Source organism: Pseudochaenichthys georgianus, chromosome 24 (genome assembly GCF_902827115.2).
Source record: "Pseudochaenichthys georgianus chromosome 24, fPseGeo1.2, whole genome shotgun sequence".
Taxonomy (NCBI): domain Eukaryota; kingdom Metazoa; phylum Chordata; class Actinopteri; order Perciformes; family Channichthyidae; genus Pseudochaenichthys; species Pseudochaenichthys georgianus.
Window position 1 is genome coordinate 28,143,959 of NC_047526.1, and position 16,673 is coordinate 28,160,631.

Sequence of the window (16,673 nt, forward strand, 5' to 3'; positions counted from 1 at the left end):
GTTATCCTTAATCTTTTAAATGTATTTAAAGAACCATTATAATGCAGGACTTGTACTTTTAACAGAGTATATTACCTCCCATCATCCAGTAGTTTGTGAATACTTTTCCCCCCTCACCTGTCACTAAGATGATTTGCAATCTTAAATTGATCTCCAATCTTAAATTATAAACCCCAATCATCAATACTGATGATAATGTTGGTGATTATTGAGGTTGGTTTAGAAATAATTACACAAGGGAATTATTAGTATTGCAGGTCTCTCATCTCACAACTGCCTCCCACTAATGTTTGTAAAATTCTCAATGCAATAAAAAGCTAAGTATTAAGATGAAGTGTATTGGTGCCACCACTGAGGCATGTCCTTTATATATTTGTTGTTTTTTGGAGTGCAAAAATATATTTATAACAACTATATATACACGCACACATCTAAATTTATAATGAGTTTTCAGCTATATTCAACACCCCTACACTGTTTTTAGTATAACATTCCCTGTGTTCCCTCGCTGAGTTGCAGCAGAGCCATTGGGGCAAAAGTGAATACTTTTTTTTCTTCTTGTTTGTAAGTTTCAGCATTTCTGCCAGAGTATGAAAAAGGCTTTGAAACCTAATTTTATGCTTGGAAATGTACATTTGTTTAGTTTCTGGTCAAAGTTTTCTGAGCAGGATTTGTTGTGTTGTGACCTCAGCACGTTTTAAAAATACTGGCTACAGCCCCGAGTTGTATTTGACTAGGAACCTTTCTTAAAGCCAGTTAAATCCACCTCCTGCTGAACAACACTGAAGAACCCGTTGCGAACTCCACATGCGCCTGTGTGTCTCCATGTCAAATCAGCGGAGCATGGCTGAATGTAGACAGTAATAGCTTCTTTTTTTGCAATAGAAATATTGGCTATTTGCCTGTCCTGTCCTGTCCTCTCCTCTCCTCTTCCCCCCCCCCCCCCCCCCGTTCTGGGCCTGTTTTCAATACGAGTCTGTGCATTGTTTTAATTAATCATTCTGAAATTCGCGCTCTGACTAAAAATATTATAATATCAGAGTAGCAATAGCATATTTATGATGGTTTCCACACAGACACTCATGAGTTAAAGCTCTCCTTTGAGAGACATCGGCACTTTATGACCCTCGAAACTGTAAAATGAAATGAATGCCATCTTGTAGTTTAGTTGTTCTGATGTACATTCATAGTGAAGACTTCTTTAATCAGCTGATTTTAATCTAGTGCTTCATATTTTACCGATTTGCATGTAGGCCTTTTTTGCTTACTTTATACCAAGCCCTATTAAATGTAGTTGTGCTTTGGCTAGATCAATTCAAGACACATTAAGGGAATATGTGAATACAAATTCTAAATGCACTTACTGAGCTATTCCAAGAGCACATATGAATTATACCAAGGACAAGTAGTATTTAAACAAATACCCACTTTTCTTACATCTTTCTCATGTGTGCATCATTTGAACATTAAAAATCATCTTTATAATCTTGCTAAGAAAAAAAACTGATACCTTAAATCCACCTGCAACCATCTGAGCTCTGTGAGAAGCAGCAGCTTTATTACAAGAAAATAAAACATACAACTTTTCTTACCGCCAAGATGTGAAGTGCAACGGCCCCCTTTCTGCGTTCATCAGTGGTGAAAAGGTCACTGGGGAACTCGTGTACCGCTGAGGAGCAGAAAGGAAATGTCACGGTCACAACACATCAGCGGTATGACAGAGAGGTACATGTCCCCAAACCACCCAGAGAGGATCGAATAAACTTCAAGGTAGGTGTCAGTCTCAGAGGAGCAGGCCTGGGGTGCCCTTTTGGGTAAACAAGCCAACCAAAAAAAACTCTTGGTCGTGGTACCTATGGGAGCCTCATCACTGCTCTCCTTGTTCCGTTTCTTCCCACTGGATTCTTGTACACCTCAAAACAGGGCACCACAGCAAGAAGGGGTCAAATGCAAATTGAACAGCAACCTGTGATCATCATCCAAAAAAGAAAGCTGGAACCTGAGACAACATCAGAGGCTTTGAATTTTCAAAGGCCTGAGATGGATCTGAATACTTTTTGTAAATCATCTTCAGTCCCACGACTCGACAACAAATGACTTTAGACCCTGTTCAAGGAATAAAGGAAGGGAAAAAAACACAACCATCCTATCTCATCTTCAAAAGCTGATGTGAAAGCTTTGGCTATATTAAGAGCCTGAAGTCATACAGAATTAAAATCAAGCAGGCGGAAAACCCTCCCATGCTGGGGACTGATCATTCAGAGGTGCAGCTGGAACACAGTGTGATTGTGGTACCAGCATACGGCTGACATCTCTGGGAGCGCAGCCTCCACGGTGCACCTGGCTGGAGACAGAAGCTGGCCTTCTTTCGACATATGCGGCCAAATCCGCCTTGTTTGTGTTGGACAGGAGCTGTGGGCTCATATCTTGTCTGTCCTTGTAACCGGCCTGCCACAAAACTAGCATAACACTTACACAAGCTAGCTCTAAGCTACAGTTAGCCTTATACTACAAGGAGAATAAACAATCCAACTGAAAAAAAAACTAGACAGAGTCTACAGCATGGATGTATGAAGAGGAGTCATGCTAGCGGCTCATTTAGCCTATACTTAGACATAGTGGTGCTTTGCGCCAAATGCTAATGTCAGCATGTCACAATCAATGAATATTTTAGCAGTGTTTTACAGATACAGTTGTGAGAGTTTTTTAATTTAGTGGATACTGTCACAGTTTTAATATATTTTTTATATTCACCCAGAGTTCAACTCACACCTTTTTTTTTCTTTTGTTGTGTACTTTTATTTTGAAGTGTCTGTGTTGGGTTTGTAGCATCCTTTGCCGTCTGGTCATCTGTACAGTATATAGGGCTGTGCTTTTTTACATTCTGTATATCACCTTGATAAGAGAATGCAAATAAGGTGCACACAACGACAATAGGCCCTTTCTCACTGCAGAAATGTGGACTTGCCAAAGTAGGAAAAGCACAGGTGTTACTAACACTAACAATGGCTTTCTTTTATTAAAGTGAGAGCCAGTATGCCTTACTAGGAAACCGAACTCATGAGCCAAAGTGGATTTCAGCCATCATTCATTTAGCTACCTACACCTGTGCTCTCCCTGCTGTGAAATCAAAATATCTTGTGTTTTTGATCATGTTTATCATCTTAGTTAAGTGCATTAGCATGCTAACATTTGCCAATTAGCAATGCACACAGTCAAATTGTGGCTGTCATTCATTGGTTTGGTCATAAGCCAAAGTATTTTACCCAATGATGGCACCAAATTAAAGTGGATCACCAAACTAGTCATGGGAGAGACATAACTGAATACGCCAGATTTAAATAGCAATGAATACTTGTCAACAGTGCCGACACTACCGCGACAGTCAAGTCATCCTTTGTGCACTACAAATAGATGAATTTCATGGCAATTTCAACCAACTTTGCCATCCCTAGAGCCATGCAGACACATTTGCTAAAGAAAAAGAAAACAGACGGGAGGGATTTTCCGCTTTACCAACTCAAGCAGAGCAGTAACACAAAAATTATGCAAGAACAAAATGCTATAGTCTGAGCTGGCAGAACAATGCCAATAAAAGCAAGATTTGGGCCCTAGTCGCATATGGAGTTGTGAAGTGGAACATTGCTCACCTGAGACTTCTCACTGCATCTGTCCCAACCTCCCCACTGCCTGTTTCTCTGATACACAATGGTGTGCACACATGACTGAATCAGTGCTGCATGTGGACCATTGCACAAGCAAATCAAACACTGTATATAGTCCAATCCCACCTAATCAACTGCATGCCTCCCAGATTACAGTCAATGACATCACATATGGAAATGTAGTACATTGTGTACCTTCGTGTCATCCAACACATCTCTACCAGAAATAGCATTAGTTCCTTTGAGTAAAGGCCCTTTGCTCAGTAGTGGTGGGACACAAGTAAATCTTAGGGGATTTGTATGAGTTTTGGCATCTCACTTTAGCACTTAGACTGCCTTTATGACACAGTAAATGACTTAATGCTACTGATTAGAGGACAAAATAGTCATACAAAAAGAGTGAGTAATGCGTTTGCGAAGTACGACGAGAAACTGAAGAACACCTGGCTGACATTGGAATTTTGCTGCACCATTAACGGTCAATGGCGGCATTAGCTCATTTCATTTCCGACAGGTTTATGTGCTGAATGAAACGTGTTGAAAAGCCGACGGCCCTCAAGCAAAGCCACAATCAATCACAGGATATGTCAGCTGTGCCCTCGGAGGTGACTGAAAACCAACTGATGCCAATACAGTACGCTAAACTCCTACCGATACCTCATGGACAGACAACCATACGTTAATATGGCTGGTTAACATATAAAACCACGGGGAAAGTATCCGGTTTGAATTTGCCTTTGTCTAAGCCTGTTCACCTCTTGCTTCCACGTTCTGTAGCCAAACCTGCAGGTCTTCCATGAATCGATAATTAAATGCCATTGACATCCATGTTCTTTGGTGACATGTTCAGCCCCTTGCCACAGTATACAAGCAGGTCTGGCTGAGAGCGAGGTCAAAATAGGTGGTCACAAAAGGTGTTTAAAAAGGCGCCAGCAGAGAGACAGACAGCGGTCACCTCCCAGCCCCTGGAAACATTCAGCAGACAGCGTCTACAGGGTTCGTGTCCGTCTCGTCGCTGTAGAGGTCAAACCGGACGTGAACATGCTTCTGCAGGCGATTCCCACACAAGGACAGGACGAACACACAGATTGCTTAAGTGATGCATCTCAAATGAGCCCCATCAATAGACTAATGTGCAGCTGAGTTGAATTACGGCTCACTCTTACAGAAAATAAGGGGAATAAAGAGGAGAAGGCATATTGTTATGATGGATTTTGGAAGAACTTGTTTAACAAAAAAGGAATTCTCTTCGAAAATTGAAACAATTTATCAAGAAGATTTGAGCAACCTTCTGAAGTCATTCATTCAAAGAGTTTAGGGAAACTTACAATTGTTTAAATGTAAGTTGCAAATAAAAGCAGCAGAGAAGCAGCGAATCTTCACAAGTGAGAAGCTGGAATTAGAAGGTTTGGGGTTTATGCTAAATTACAAGTGAAAAATTATAATAATCAAAATAGTTGCAGTTTAACATGGCTCCCCCCGCCAACAGATTTAATACAGCATACATAATTGTATCATAAAGTACAGCTTGTACAAAAAAAGATCTTCAGGTACATTTGCTTAAGATGGCGCCAAGAAAGCTGTTATTAGAATAGAGTAGAGGGTGTTCTGCTTTAACAAAATGTGTACACATCTGAAAGAAACAAAAAAGTATCTATCCTGCTGCTCTTGTGTGGAGCTGCTGTCATTTTTCGAGGCAACAAGGGAACGAGAGCGTGGAAAAAGGGATGTCTGAAAAAAAAAAAAGGACAGAAGCTGGAGGACAGAAGCTGATCGAAATACTATAAATAAACCCTGGATTCTCTGTTTGGACACCTGACTGTGCAGCTTATGCAAGAAATGACTGGCAACACTTTTGTTCATCCGTGTCCCCAACCCCTCCCTCCTCCTCTTATCAACCCCTGAAACTTTGCATTTTATAAGATGCAGCACTGCCATTACGTCCATAAGTTTGACAGCATTACAATTATAAAAGGGGTCCGAAAAGGGTGACCTGACTTTATTTTGAGGACACCGTTTTCTTACCCAAAATGTTCTATTTTATTCCAGCGTTCCCTCTGAAAGACATTTGCCATGTGAAAAGGACAGCATTTTTTTTTTTTAAACCGAAAAAAAAAGGGAGTAATAATCTCCTTTGCATCTTTAAATTATTGACTGGGACCAATTCAACACGGTTACTGTTTTTAAAATATTCATGTAATGTTGTTGAAAGTCTGTGGAGGATGCGAGAAAATAACTTTGGCAAGAGCCTTGCTTTTTTTATGAGAAATAATATTCCTCCCATTATTCCTTTTCACACCGTCCATAAAATCAATTGAAATCCTGCTTTTATTCCATGTACCATTAACACGCGTACATTTCCTTACATTTGTTGGGACCCGTCTACACATCAAGTCAAATGTATTCTGTAGTTACTTAAAAACACTGAATAAATGCACAAATGTCGAGTGTAACATATATTCTCTCTTAATATAGGAAATCTACTTGGATAACCTTATTTTATTAAATCCAGAGCATGCCAGTCATTCTTCACATTTATTATACCATAATCTGGTAATATTCTAGATATTATTGTGCCGTTATATAATGGAGCTCAGTACCGAGTGCCACCTGTTGTCCCAGAGACACGAGGACAGTGAGGACAGTCTCAACCCTACACTCTCAACTACTGTACACAACACTCTGTACCACTTACTGCACTACTAAAGGTGGGCGGGACTAAAAAGACTAACAAAGAAAGTGTTGTTACAGTCCTATGTCAAGTAAACCTCAAGTAAAAACACAACTTAATCCCATAATAAACAGCGGGGTAATAATATTATGATGCATGCAAGATGTTCTGGCTGGTGTGTGTTCTGGCTGGTGTGTGTTCTGGCTGGTGTGGTTCTGGCTGGCTGATGTTCTGGCCTGGTGCTAGCTTCTGTCACAGACCCACACACCAGCCCAGTCATTAAAAGAATACAGTCGACACTCCAGTACAGTAGTGTCAGACTCTTCAGAGGAGAATGATTCCTCAGGGTCATTATTAGTCCATTAGATAATTAGCTTGCTCTGGCACACATCGCTGAGCAGCATGACTCAACTGTGACTGACATCAGCCATTCTTGTAAAACAGGACAACATCACGAGCCGCTGGAAAATCTCTGCGACCATCAGAAAGAACAGGTTCTGAGAAGGGGAACAAAGGAGCAGGGGCTCAAGTTAACACAAGACACAGGATTATCCTCTTGTTAGCTCGATACTTTCACATGCTTAAAACATCACATGAACAACTGCTCATGTGAGCACTTAAACACATGCAATTTCACCTGCATGAACACTCGCCTATACCTATTTCACTTCTACTTTGAGCATGAATTCCCCTCAGCCTATACGTGACCGTGTGTACGAGAGGGAGCAGTCAGGCTGTTGAAAGAGGCCAAGCTGGTGGACCAGAAGACTCCTGGTTCAATAACCTAAAGGCGCCGCCGCTGTGAGACGCAAGCATTCAGCTGTGTACGGGAGAAATAGGTAAACAGCTTCCTCAGTGTAAGAGCAAAAGGGAGAAGAGCTACCACTCGGCTAGGACTTTAAACCTGGGGAAATGTCCTTTCTAGCCTCAGTTTGAATGAAAAGCACTCGTCAAAAGCAGAACAGAAAGATTAATGCGTAGCGCACTGGCTGCCGATCTGAAGCCGAACAGAATGTGAATGACTTAAGAGGTCAAGCGTGTTTGAACTGCACAGCGTGGAAAGTGCCCTGTTGCAGGTGCTCGTGCCTGCTCTCCCCCCTCAACTGCATTGTTCAACTGTTGGCATGCAAGGGAGAAGCAAAGCGAGGTCAGTTTCCATTATGCACCGCAGCATAATCCGCGTTTGTGTAATTCCCTTTTAAAAAGCCTCCTTCTGGTGTTTCCCTGGAGTTGATAAACTGCATTCCTACATGGACTTGCCGCCACCAGCCAGCAGATTTACCCTCTCGATGCCGCCAAATCTCCTGACCACATTCACCAAGACTCACAATACACCATCCACACATTTGCCTACAATCCTTTTGTGTTTTCTCCAGCAGCAGAAGTCACACTCTACCCACCAACAGACATTTACACCAAAGCAACCGTGCAAGCTTTCGCAGAGTGACGACGCCTCCGCGTCGGGCCCCAGTCACCCACAGTTCCTCCTCGCCCACGCCACTGTTCCAGCCTAACATGCAACATGTGCACCCTCCCTGACTCTGAGCAGATTAGTGCCATATCTAAAACCTCTACAATCAAATCCTGTCGGATTAATTCATAGTACAAACCAAGCCATACTAAAACCTTTGCTTTGTTGTTCACTTCTACTTTTTGCCCTGTCGCAGTCTACTTCTATCAGGCCAATTATGCCACTCAAGTCGAAGTTTTAAATATGGTATTAGAGCATCTTTATTAAAAGCAAATGATTCCTCATTAGCCACAGGGGAACATATGATCTAATATTCTGTGTCCTTAAGTTAAGTCAAACACACATCTCTGATCACATTCCTCACACAGCCTTGACTTTTGAATTCAGTGATACAACCTTTTGTTCCAGAGAGTTATTGCAACTTCTTAAATTTAAGTTAAAAAAATAAAGAGTGCATTTGTTCCATTTGTTATGGGACCGCTACAGGGGAAACGCATCTCAATGGGTGGTGTGACTCGAGGTCTCCATGTGACGGTTAAATAACAGTAACCAGAGGATGCATCAGTCCCTTGCTCACTGTTTTAGCTCTCTGCACTTTATAGGCTTTCGTTGCAATTCAGCAGAGGCACAACAACTGTTAGTTTAGGGGTAATTCGTCAAAGGCCAATAAAAGAGACACTGTAAGTTTTGCACGGCCAGATACAGCTCAAGAAGCTGACTCAGATAAGGAAATATATGATACATTATGATGTGATTTGAATGATAATGGGACACATCGACGTCTGCACTCAGTGCGTACGTCTGTACTTAATGTACTCTGATCCGGTTACTTATGTTGTGGCAGATATTTAAGTAAGCTTTCTTAACGCTAATGTTATAATAGTCAGATTGCTCTGAAGATGGGAGGTGATATTTTATAAATGTTCACGACGGCCTTCTTTCCTGCAATGGCAGTTTTTCTGTATTTCCTCTATCCTGTAATATGACTTGATAGCTTTAAACTCCGCACACTGAGCTCTGATTGGTCAGCAGGCGGTGCTTTCACTGAGTGAACACAGGAACCTAACCTGCTCCGGACCAGGGGTTATACTACGACTAGTTCAACCTAACCTGGATATGTTTTGAGTTATCCGGTTGACTTAATCCAAAACGAAGCCGCTCTCGCTAAACTGTCCAACAACGCTGGCTATCAACTCGTTCGCTCAAGCCAGCCGTGTCCTATCTAGTTAGGTGCGCGTTCACATGAAAGGGGTGGTATCTGGAGCATTCGACCAATCACAAACATAGAGAAGCGCACTGACAGCGCAGCGTCATACTTAACGACGGGTGGCGCAGTGGTCTGTGCATCTGATCATCAGATCAAGGGGGGTGCTGGGGAACTCCGGTTCGAAACCCGCTCCTGCCGCCACTGCGTCAGGCCGTTGTGTCCTTGGGCAAGACACTTCACCCGGATTTGCTCCTGTGGGTAACGTCCACAGTACATGTATGATATCAATGTGTACTTGTAAAAGCGCCTCGATGACCTCGAGGCGTGAAGATGGACGGTGTGGCGTAGTGTGCTGTGCAATGATCATCAGATCAAGGGGTGAAACCCGCGTCTGTAAAGTCGGTGTGTCCTTGGGCAAGACACTTCACCTGAACTTGCTCCTGTGGGTATTGTCCACAGTGACCATTGCATGTATATAACAAATATGTATATGTGTATCTGTAAAGCGCTTTGAGCACTGGAAAAGCGCTATAATAAATGCAAGGAATTATTATTACTTCCTGAATGAAAAGTCAACTATAATATTAGACATATGAAGAAGTTAAACTTTAAACATCCATGACTTAAACACTTTATCCAGGATCAAAGCCACATAGCTGCACCTGCAAGGTGAATACAGCTGGCAACAGAAAAAAAAATTCAGGTTTATGATATCACTGCCCCGTCTAAAACACGAGTGGATCTGACTTTAATTACATTTGACTCGAGTGTTTCGTCAACTTAATGTGTTGCTTAAAATAATACTTCTGCATACAGTATGTGACGCTGTGAGTGTTGCACGGCCAGATACGGCTCAGCTGACTCAGATAAGGAAATATATGATACATTATGATGTGATAATGGGACATATCGACGTCTGCACTCAGTGCCGCGGACTGTAGGCAACGTAATGTTACTTTGATCCGGTTACTTATGTTGTGGCAGATATTTAATTAAGCTTTCTTAACACAATAGTATAATAGTCAGATTGCTCTGAAGATGGAGGTGATGTTCTATTCATTTTCACGTTCACACAGTCAGTGATTTTGGCCGGCCGTCTTTCCTGCAACGGCAGTTTAAACTGTATTTCCTCCACACACTGAGCTCTGATTGGTCAGCAGGCGTGGTGCTTTCGCTGAGTTGATCTCTTATCCTGGAACCTATCCGGCTTCGGAGCACAGGATAGGTTCCAGGATAAGTCACCATGGAGATCTAGCCCGCTAAAAAGTGAACCAGCTTCGTAGAACTGGAAATCCCAGAAGTTATCTTGCTAAACCAAAATCCTGCTTCGTAGTATACCCCCCAGGTTTGCTGTTCAGCATAAGTTATCATGGATATCTACCCCGGTAAGAAGTGAACCAGCATCGTAGGACCGGAAACCCAGCGTTAACCCTGAAGTTACTTCGCTAAGCGAAAATCCGGCTTCGTACACTCAACAATATAAATGCAGCACTTTTGTTTTTGTTCCCATTTTTCATGAGATGAACTCAAAGATCTAAAACATTTTCTAAATAAACAAAATAACCCATTTCTCTCAAATATTGTTCACAAATCTGAAAAAAAATCTGTGATAGTGAGCACTTCTCCTTTGCCGAGATAATCCATCCCACCTCACAGGTGTGGCATATCAAGATGCTGATTAGACGGCATGATTATTGCACAGGTGTGCCTTAGGCTGGCCACAATAAAAGGCCACTCTGAAATGTTCAGTTTTATCACACAGCACAATGACCCCCCCAATAAAGCAAAACTGCACGTTTCAGAGTGGCCTTTTATTGTGGCCAGCCTAAGGCACACCTGTGCAATAATCATGCTGTCTAACCAGCATCTTGATATGCCACACCTGTGAGGTGGGATGGATTATCTCGTGCTCACTATCACAGAGTTTTTCAGATTTGTGAACAATATTTGAGAGAAATGGTTATTTTGTGTATATAGAAAATGTTTTAGATCTTTGAGTTCATCGCATGAAAAATGGGAGCAAAAACAAAAGTGTTGCATTTATATTTTTGTTCAGTGTAGTACAGGCCTCAGGGCTATCTTAATGTGGGCTATCTTAATGTGATCTATCCTTCTACAAACAGTGGCTTAATTAAAGTGAGCTTTAGATGTTGCAAACACTCAGCATAAAACAAAATGCCTCCTATAATAATTGTTATCCGATCGAGCTGGGATGCACGGTGAATGCGTTCCCCTGGAGGGGTTCACAGCGAGCTTATCTTTGGCTGAATCAGCAGTTCTGGACCAACAACTTCCCTGTGAATTTGGACAAACCCACAGATCTGTGATACAAAGATGATTCTCACTGAGAGTTGGAAGCAAAGACTTCTGTTAAGTTTGTGGGAAATCTTCAGGTGATAAATAAGTTTGTCATACTCCAAAATGTTGTCTCCTTCCACAGACACCATGCAAATCCATTCCAGATGACAACTGCAACATGAACAATAAGTCAGACTGTCTTTTGAACTACAAAGACAAGTGTGTCAAATCATGCAAGATTGTCATATTGATGATTTCCAGAGTTGTGTTTGTTGAATTGTTTGGATATAACTGACCATGAATCATGTCATCAAAGAGCTGATTGTGTGATTCCATGTGACCAAACGCCACTTGAGGCACTTTCTTCAAACTGATGCAGAGATTTTACTCGTCTTGTTTGAAGATAATTGTAGTATGAGAGAAATAAAGACCTTTTTGAACCTTAAAGCATGGAGAAATGTCACAGTGGAGGCAGAACATACTAGAATGAACATTACTCTACGTATGATCGGTCAGTCAGGGCGGCTCATGCTGTTGGCGACTGGGCGAAACAAAGCAACTGGTCAGTTTGGGTGCCTGAAATCCATCTATTACGGGAATATTCACCAGACACCCAGGAAACAAAGAGTCATATGATCAGATCACGGTGACGAGGCAGAGCAGTGGAGGGATCAGAGCAAAGGAAACTAGAGCCGTTGAGAAATGTGTGGAATGTGAAGTTCAGTCTGGTGCCTCCAGTGCCGAAGACATTTGAATGGAAAAAAAGAAGGTAATCCTAAAGGATTAGGAAAAAAAACTTCAAGCACATAATCTTGTCATTTGGCACTCATTTCAATAAGGACCCACTGTGACCGAGAGCTTCACCATCAAATGGCCACAATACTGAATAGTGTAGAGTCATTAGTGTAAACATTTTAGTTTTTAATGTGTATATGTATAAAATAGGAGGTAACAGAATCAATGGTTCACCAATCCCTGATGGATGCTTCCTGCGGTGACAAAACTGGTACGTTTTTAAATGACTTCCTAAATCGTCTGCATCCTGGTGTCATCCTTTGAGTGAGAGCCAAAATATATAGGAATACAAATCAGAATATTCCGTTGCACATAATGTAGCAAATTAGTTCAACAGGTTTCCTTTCAATATAAATTGCCCCTTCAAGGCTTAAAATATAGAGGCTTGAAAGAGCAGGTCAATCCTGTTCAGCCATTTAATATGAAGGAAGTACAAACTGTATACGTATCATATGTTGCTAAAAGTACTCCGAGCCGTTTTAATACACTATCATGCAGGATCATAGAGTTAAATGAACCATGTGCTTGTAAAACACTAAGAATTTCCGATGACATGGCATTGCCGCTACATTTCAATCAATAATTTCATAAGAAACGCAACTTAGGATGTGAGCCGTGTCAGTGAAACTGTCAGCATAGAGTCTAGTTGTCTAATTATAGAGAATGCTGCTTCCTTTAAGCGTACCAAAGACGCTTCAGCATAATCAATACCCAACCCTTTTAATAGCCTTTTCAGCGCAAGTATTCTCAACCGAGTCAGAGCAATAGAGACCCAATCAAAGCAGGATATCATTTTAAAAACGTTCAATATTAAGCCCTACTTTGAGATGTTATCAAATGTTATTAATGCGTTTGTCTTGGAATAAGACATCCTTTGAAATAGTCTGCCCATAGCAGTCGGTGTCTCTGACGTTGAATTGTTCCCAGCTTTTGAAACTAAGAGATCTTGACTATCTACAGACTGTATCTCATGAAGGAAAATTGCTCATTTGAATCCATATTAATTGATTTATTATTTGCAGTTTAACAAGCTGTTGACAGCATTAAAACCTCATAATTTTATGGGAAACATGTGAGCAAACAATTGCCCATTCATAGATGCAGCAACATGAAACAACCTATTCATTATTTGCAATAGTGTTTGTCGGCATGAGGAACGCACGTCTCATACGTTTAGCTTGTTTTGTTCCTGGGGGGGAAATATGGCTCCTTAGCTTCTAAATGCTTTATACGTTCAGCAGATAGTCGCTAACTGAGCTTGACTGCTGTTTGGTGTTGGGCAGGTAGAGTGTAGTGGGATACTCAGGGCATTTTTGTTCGGCGTAAAACCAAAACAATGACCTGAAAGACGCTAAGATGCTCTGTGGAGCCCAGTGACGATCTGTTGGTACATCACTATGTGGGACGTCTTATGAAATACAGTCAGTCATCTTTTGTAGGTTAAAGCACGTCGATAGTGAATCTTTAATCCCAAAACATACCTGGTGCTGAACAGTTCTTCTGCTCCGTTTCGTTGTCTGGAACTGAGGCCATTAGCCGTCTTCCCCAGTGTTCGAGGTTCGGATGTCCCTCCACGATCATCCCATGGCCTGCAATGGAAAACAGAAGCTCTGCTTATCACACATTCAACATGAATAAAACAAGCTTGTAGACAAGTATGCACATTATATCACACGTCATGTTGGAGGTCAATGCTAATATTCATTGTTTATGCTAGGAAACCTCGACACTCCATTTTACATATTGAAACTCATCAAAACTAACATGGCTGCGCGAGCACAGAGTATGTTTCATGACCCAACATGTCCATGATCACGGTACTTAATCCAAATAAGGTTGCTTTGCTCTTAAAAGTTTTAGACATGACATTTTTATCCGGCGTCAGCAATCACACAGCAGCCGTGCCATTATGTTTCAGGGCGGGAGAGTGGGAGGAGGAGCGTAAGTTTCATTTCTCATTAAACTGCTCTTAAGCCTCCATAATGAGGACATACAAAACTACTGCTGTCCCAAATGTATTCTGTAAAATCAGTCCAACGAGTTGAGCGGCGTTTTAAACATGCAATTTTCATAATGTATCACACAAACTTGATGTTGAATTGACAAAGTAGTAACTTATGATTAAACAGTATCGCTGTATTCGCATTATGAGCATCACTAGGGAATATCCTGAGGACAGATGGTCTGTGTTTGATATACAAGTTGTTCACGCTACCTGTTCGGAATTTCTTTGCAGGTTGTGAAAGACTTTGTAGCTGTCGAATCACAGTATCTCAGTGTTAGGAAATGAATCGGTGGATGCTTGCTGATGAGTAATTGGGGACTGCAAACAATTACTTTCTCGATTCATTCATCAATGGTTTAGTCCAACAAATATGGAAAATAACTTCCAAGGACAAATTATTAAGAGAAGTCTCTAAGGTACGGTTATTAAATTGCGTTTTCTGACCAAATGTCAAAGAAACGACAAAGAAAACCTAAATATACTGATATTTTACAAGTTTAAACTCAAGATGTATAGCATTTTTTGCGCACAAATTACAAACATTATTAATGGATTAAGTTCATTGCAGATTCATAATCTGATTTCATTTAACAATACATGTACTTGTAGTTTCAACCCTAATTCAAAGTACATTAGAAACGGCACATATCCACTTTGAGTTAATATTTAATAATAACTTTTGGTAGAATGATTTGTGTTTGAGTGAACAAGCTGTTAACCCAACATGTCAGTTAATAAAAGTGGGTTTTTTCAGGAAAATGAGCAGTCTGTTTACACATCTAGCAGGTTAACAAGCGCCTGGCAAACATAAATCAAATATCTTTTTAGGCACCCTCTCTTTTTCTACTCTCCAACCTTCAAGTACATCCCTGTCTCAACTCAACTAACTGGACCAAATGTTGACTGACAGTCTTTATCAAATGGCTTTCAATCCAGTACAGTTGGACAGCCGGACAATCAGCAGGCGCTGGACAAGCAGACTGTACCGCAGCTGCTTCACACAGCTCTCCGATCCAAAAGACCAAACCCTCCAGTCATCGCTCCAACCTGTTCCTCCCCACTCACCAGCTCTCTCCTATAATGTCTCCAGTCTTTTGTCTCACTGTATTCTAGCAATGGTCAATGTAAAACCTGTCCTAATGTAAGGTGTGAAGGAGGAGGAGGGGGGGGGGGGGGGGGGGACTTCATTCTTTTCAGAGAAAGTTTGCTCAACAGTCAATCTAACGCAGTTCCTTGAAGAAGTTGGAGTCACTTGACCATAACTGTGAAATCATTTGTTTAAGACACAGATTCTTATAGTTTCCTGGAAGACAACAGACATGCATGTCTTTGAAACATGGGTCATGCTCTGTGTCAGGAATCTGATGTGGAGAAACAATTAAGGCGTGATCTGTCAATACTTCTAGGCAGGCTGGGGGTAAAATATGGACTGCAGTGTGTTGTCGGCATGACTCGCATTGATTTGTTGTCCAGGCTAATTCTTCATGTTCAATGAGCACAGTTTTTTTTTACAATGGACACCAGTGGCACTGCTATGCTGCGACCCGGGCTGACATTCTGCTCTCTTTAATGTTTTGTATGGGCTGTAGGACGATATGAAGTGTAGTATTTTCAGGTTTTTTAAAATCATTTTAAATGTTAAAACATTTTTAAAAAAATCCGATACACTCCTACGCAAAAAAGGCAATCCCTAGACTGCATGGTACACGGTCTAGACCAAAATCTTGAGGCTTAGAGTTATCAAATCTGGAATAGCTTACCACAGACAGGCTAAATATTCTTTAAAACCAGTCAATGATTTGTGGAATGCAAAAAAAAGGGAGATATCCTCATTATCAAAAAGATAATCTTCAGAATAGCCGCCCATGAAGGTTAACATACTGTGCGCACATTAAAGTTACTTTATAGATAAGCAGTATTACACTATATCCAAGCTGGAATCATGAAAACCGCAGTTACATTCCAGAGACCAAATCTACTTTATAGCAGAAACAAAGGAATAAACCCAAATGGAATAAGGCTGTGAGCACTTTGAGACTACATTGAGGAGCAGCGGGAGACAACAAGCAACAATAGCACAGCAGTAATGTCGTCCTCCAGCTCTGTCCAATCAGCTCAGGACCAAGGACAACCATCCATCAATCTCTCTTTGTGGTGAAGACACTTATACGTGTCCACCTTCCTGCTGCCACCACCCCACCCCGCACATCAGCGTCATCCCGCTGCAGCTACCTGTCAGAGCTGAGCCCTGCTTCTCAAACACCTGTTATAGGCCAGCCTCCGCCACACAGCAACCATCAGCATGCACGACAGCATGTTGCTCCCCACCCCTCTTTATGGAGATGTAACCCGGGAGTAGTACATCAAATCCCATCCATCTGGACCGTTCAGCACATCAACACCCCCCCCCCCCATACTACTATCAATCAAATTGGTGGCAAACACATGGCACAGGTTTTACGGTGACATGACAAATGCGTGTTCCTGTTGTGATGGATGAAAGATGAGAAGGCCACAGCTATTCAATTAGATCTCATTATGGCGAGGTTTGGGTCTCGTGG

At 41.5% G+C, this 16,673-nt stretch overlaps 1 protein-coding gene across 2 annotated transcripts in view; it reads right to left on the minus strand.

The window, feature by feature from the left end:
- The window catches only part of slc24a4b (solute carrier family 24 member 4b), a 35,424-nt gene that overhangs the window by 16,176 nt on the left and 2,575 nt on the right, over window positions 1-16,673 (minus strand). For both annotated transcript variants that reach the window (XM_034076590.2, XM_034076588.2), the window contains exons 2-3: window positions 13,589-13,696; window positions 1,593-1,669 (exon numbers count right to left, since the gene is read on the minus strand). In XM_034076590.2, coding sequence (XP_033932481.1) covers window positions 1,593-1,669; window positions 13,589-13,696 — 185 coding nt within the window. The remainder of the gene's footprint in view (window positions 1-1,592; window positions 1,670-13,588; window positions 13,697-16,673) is intronic.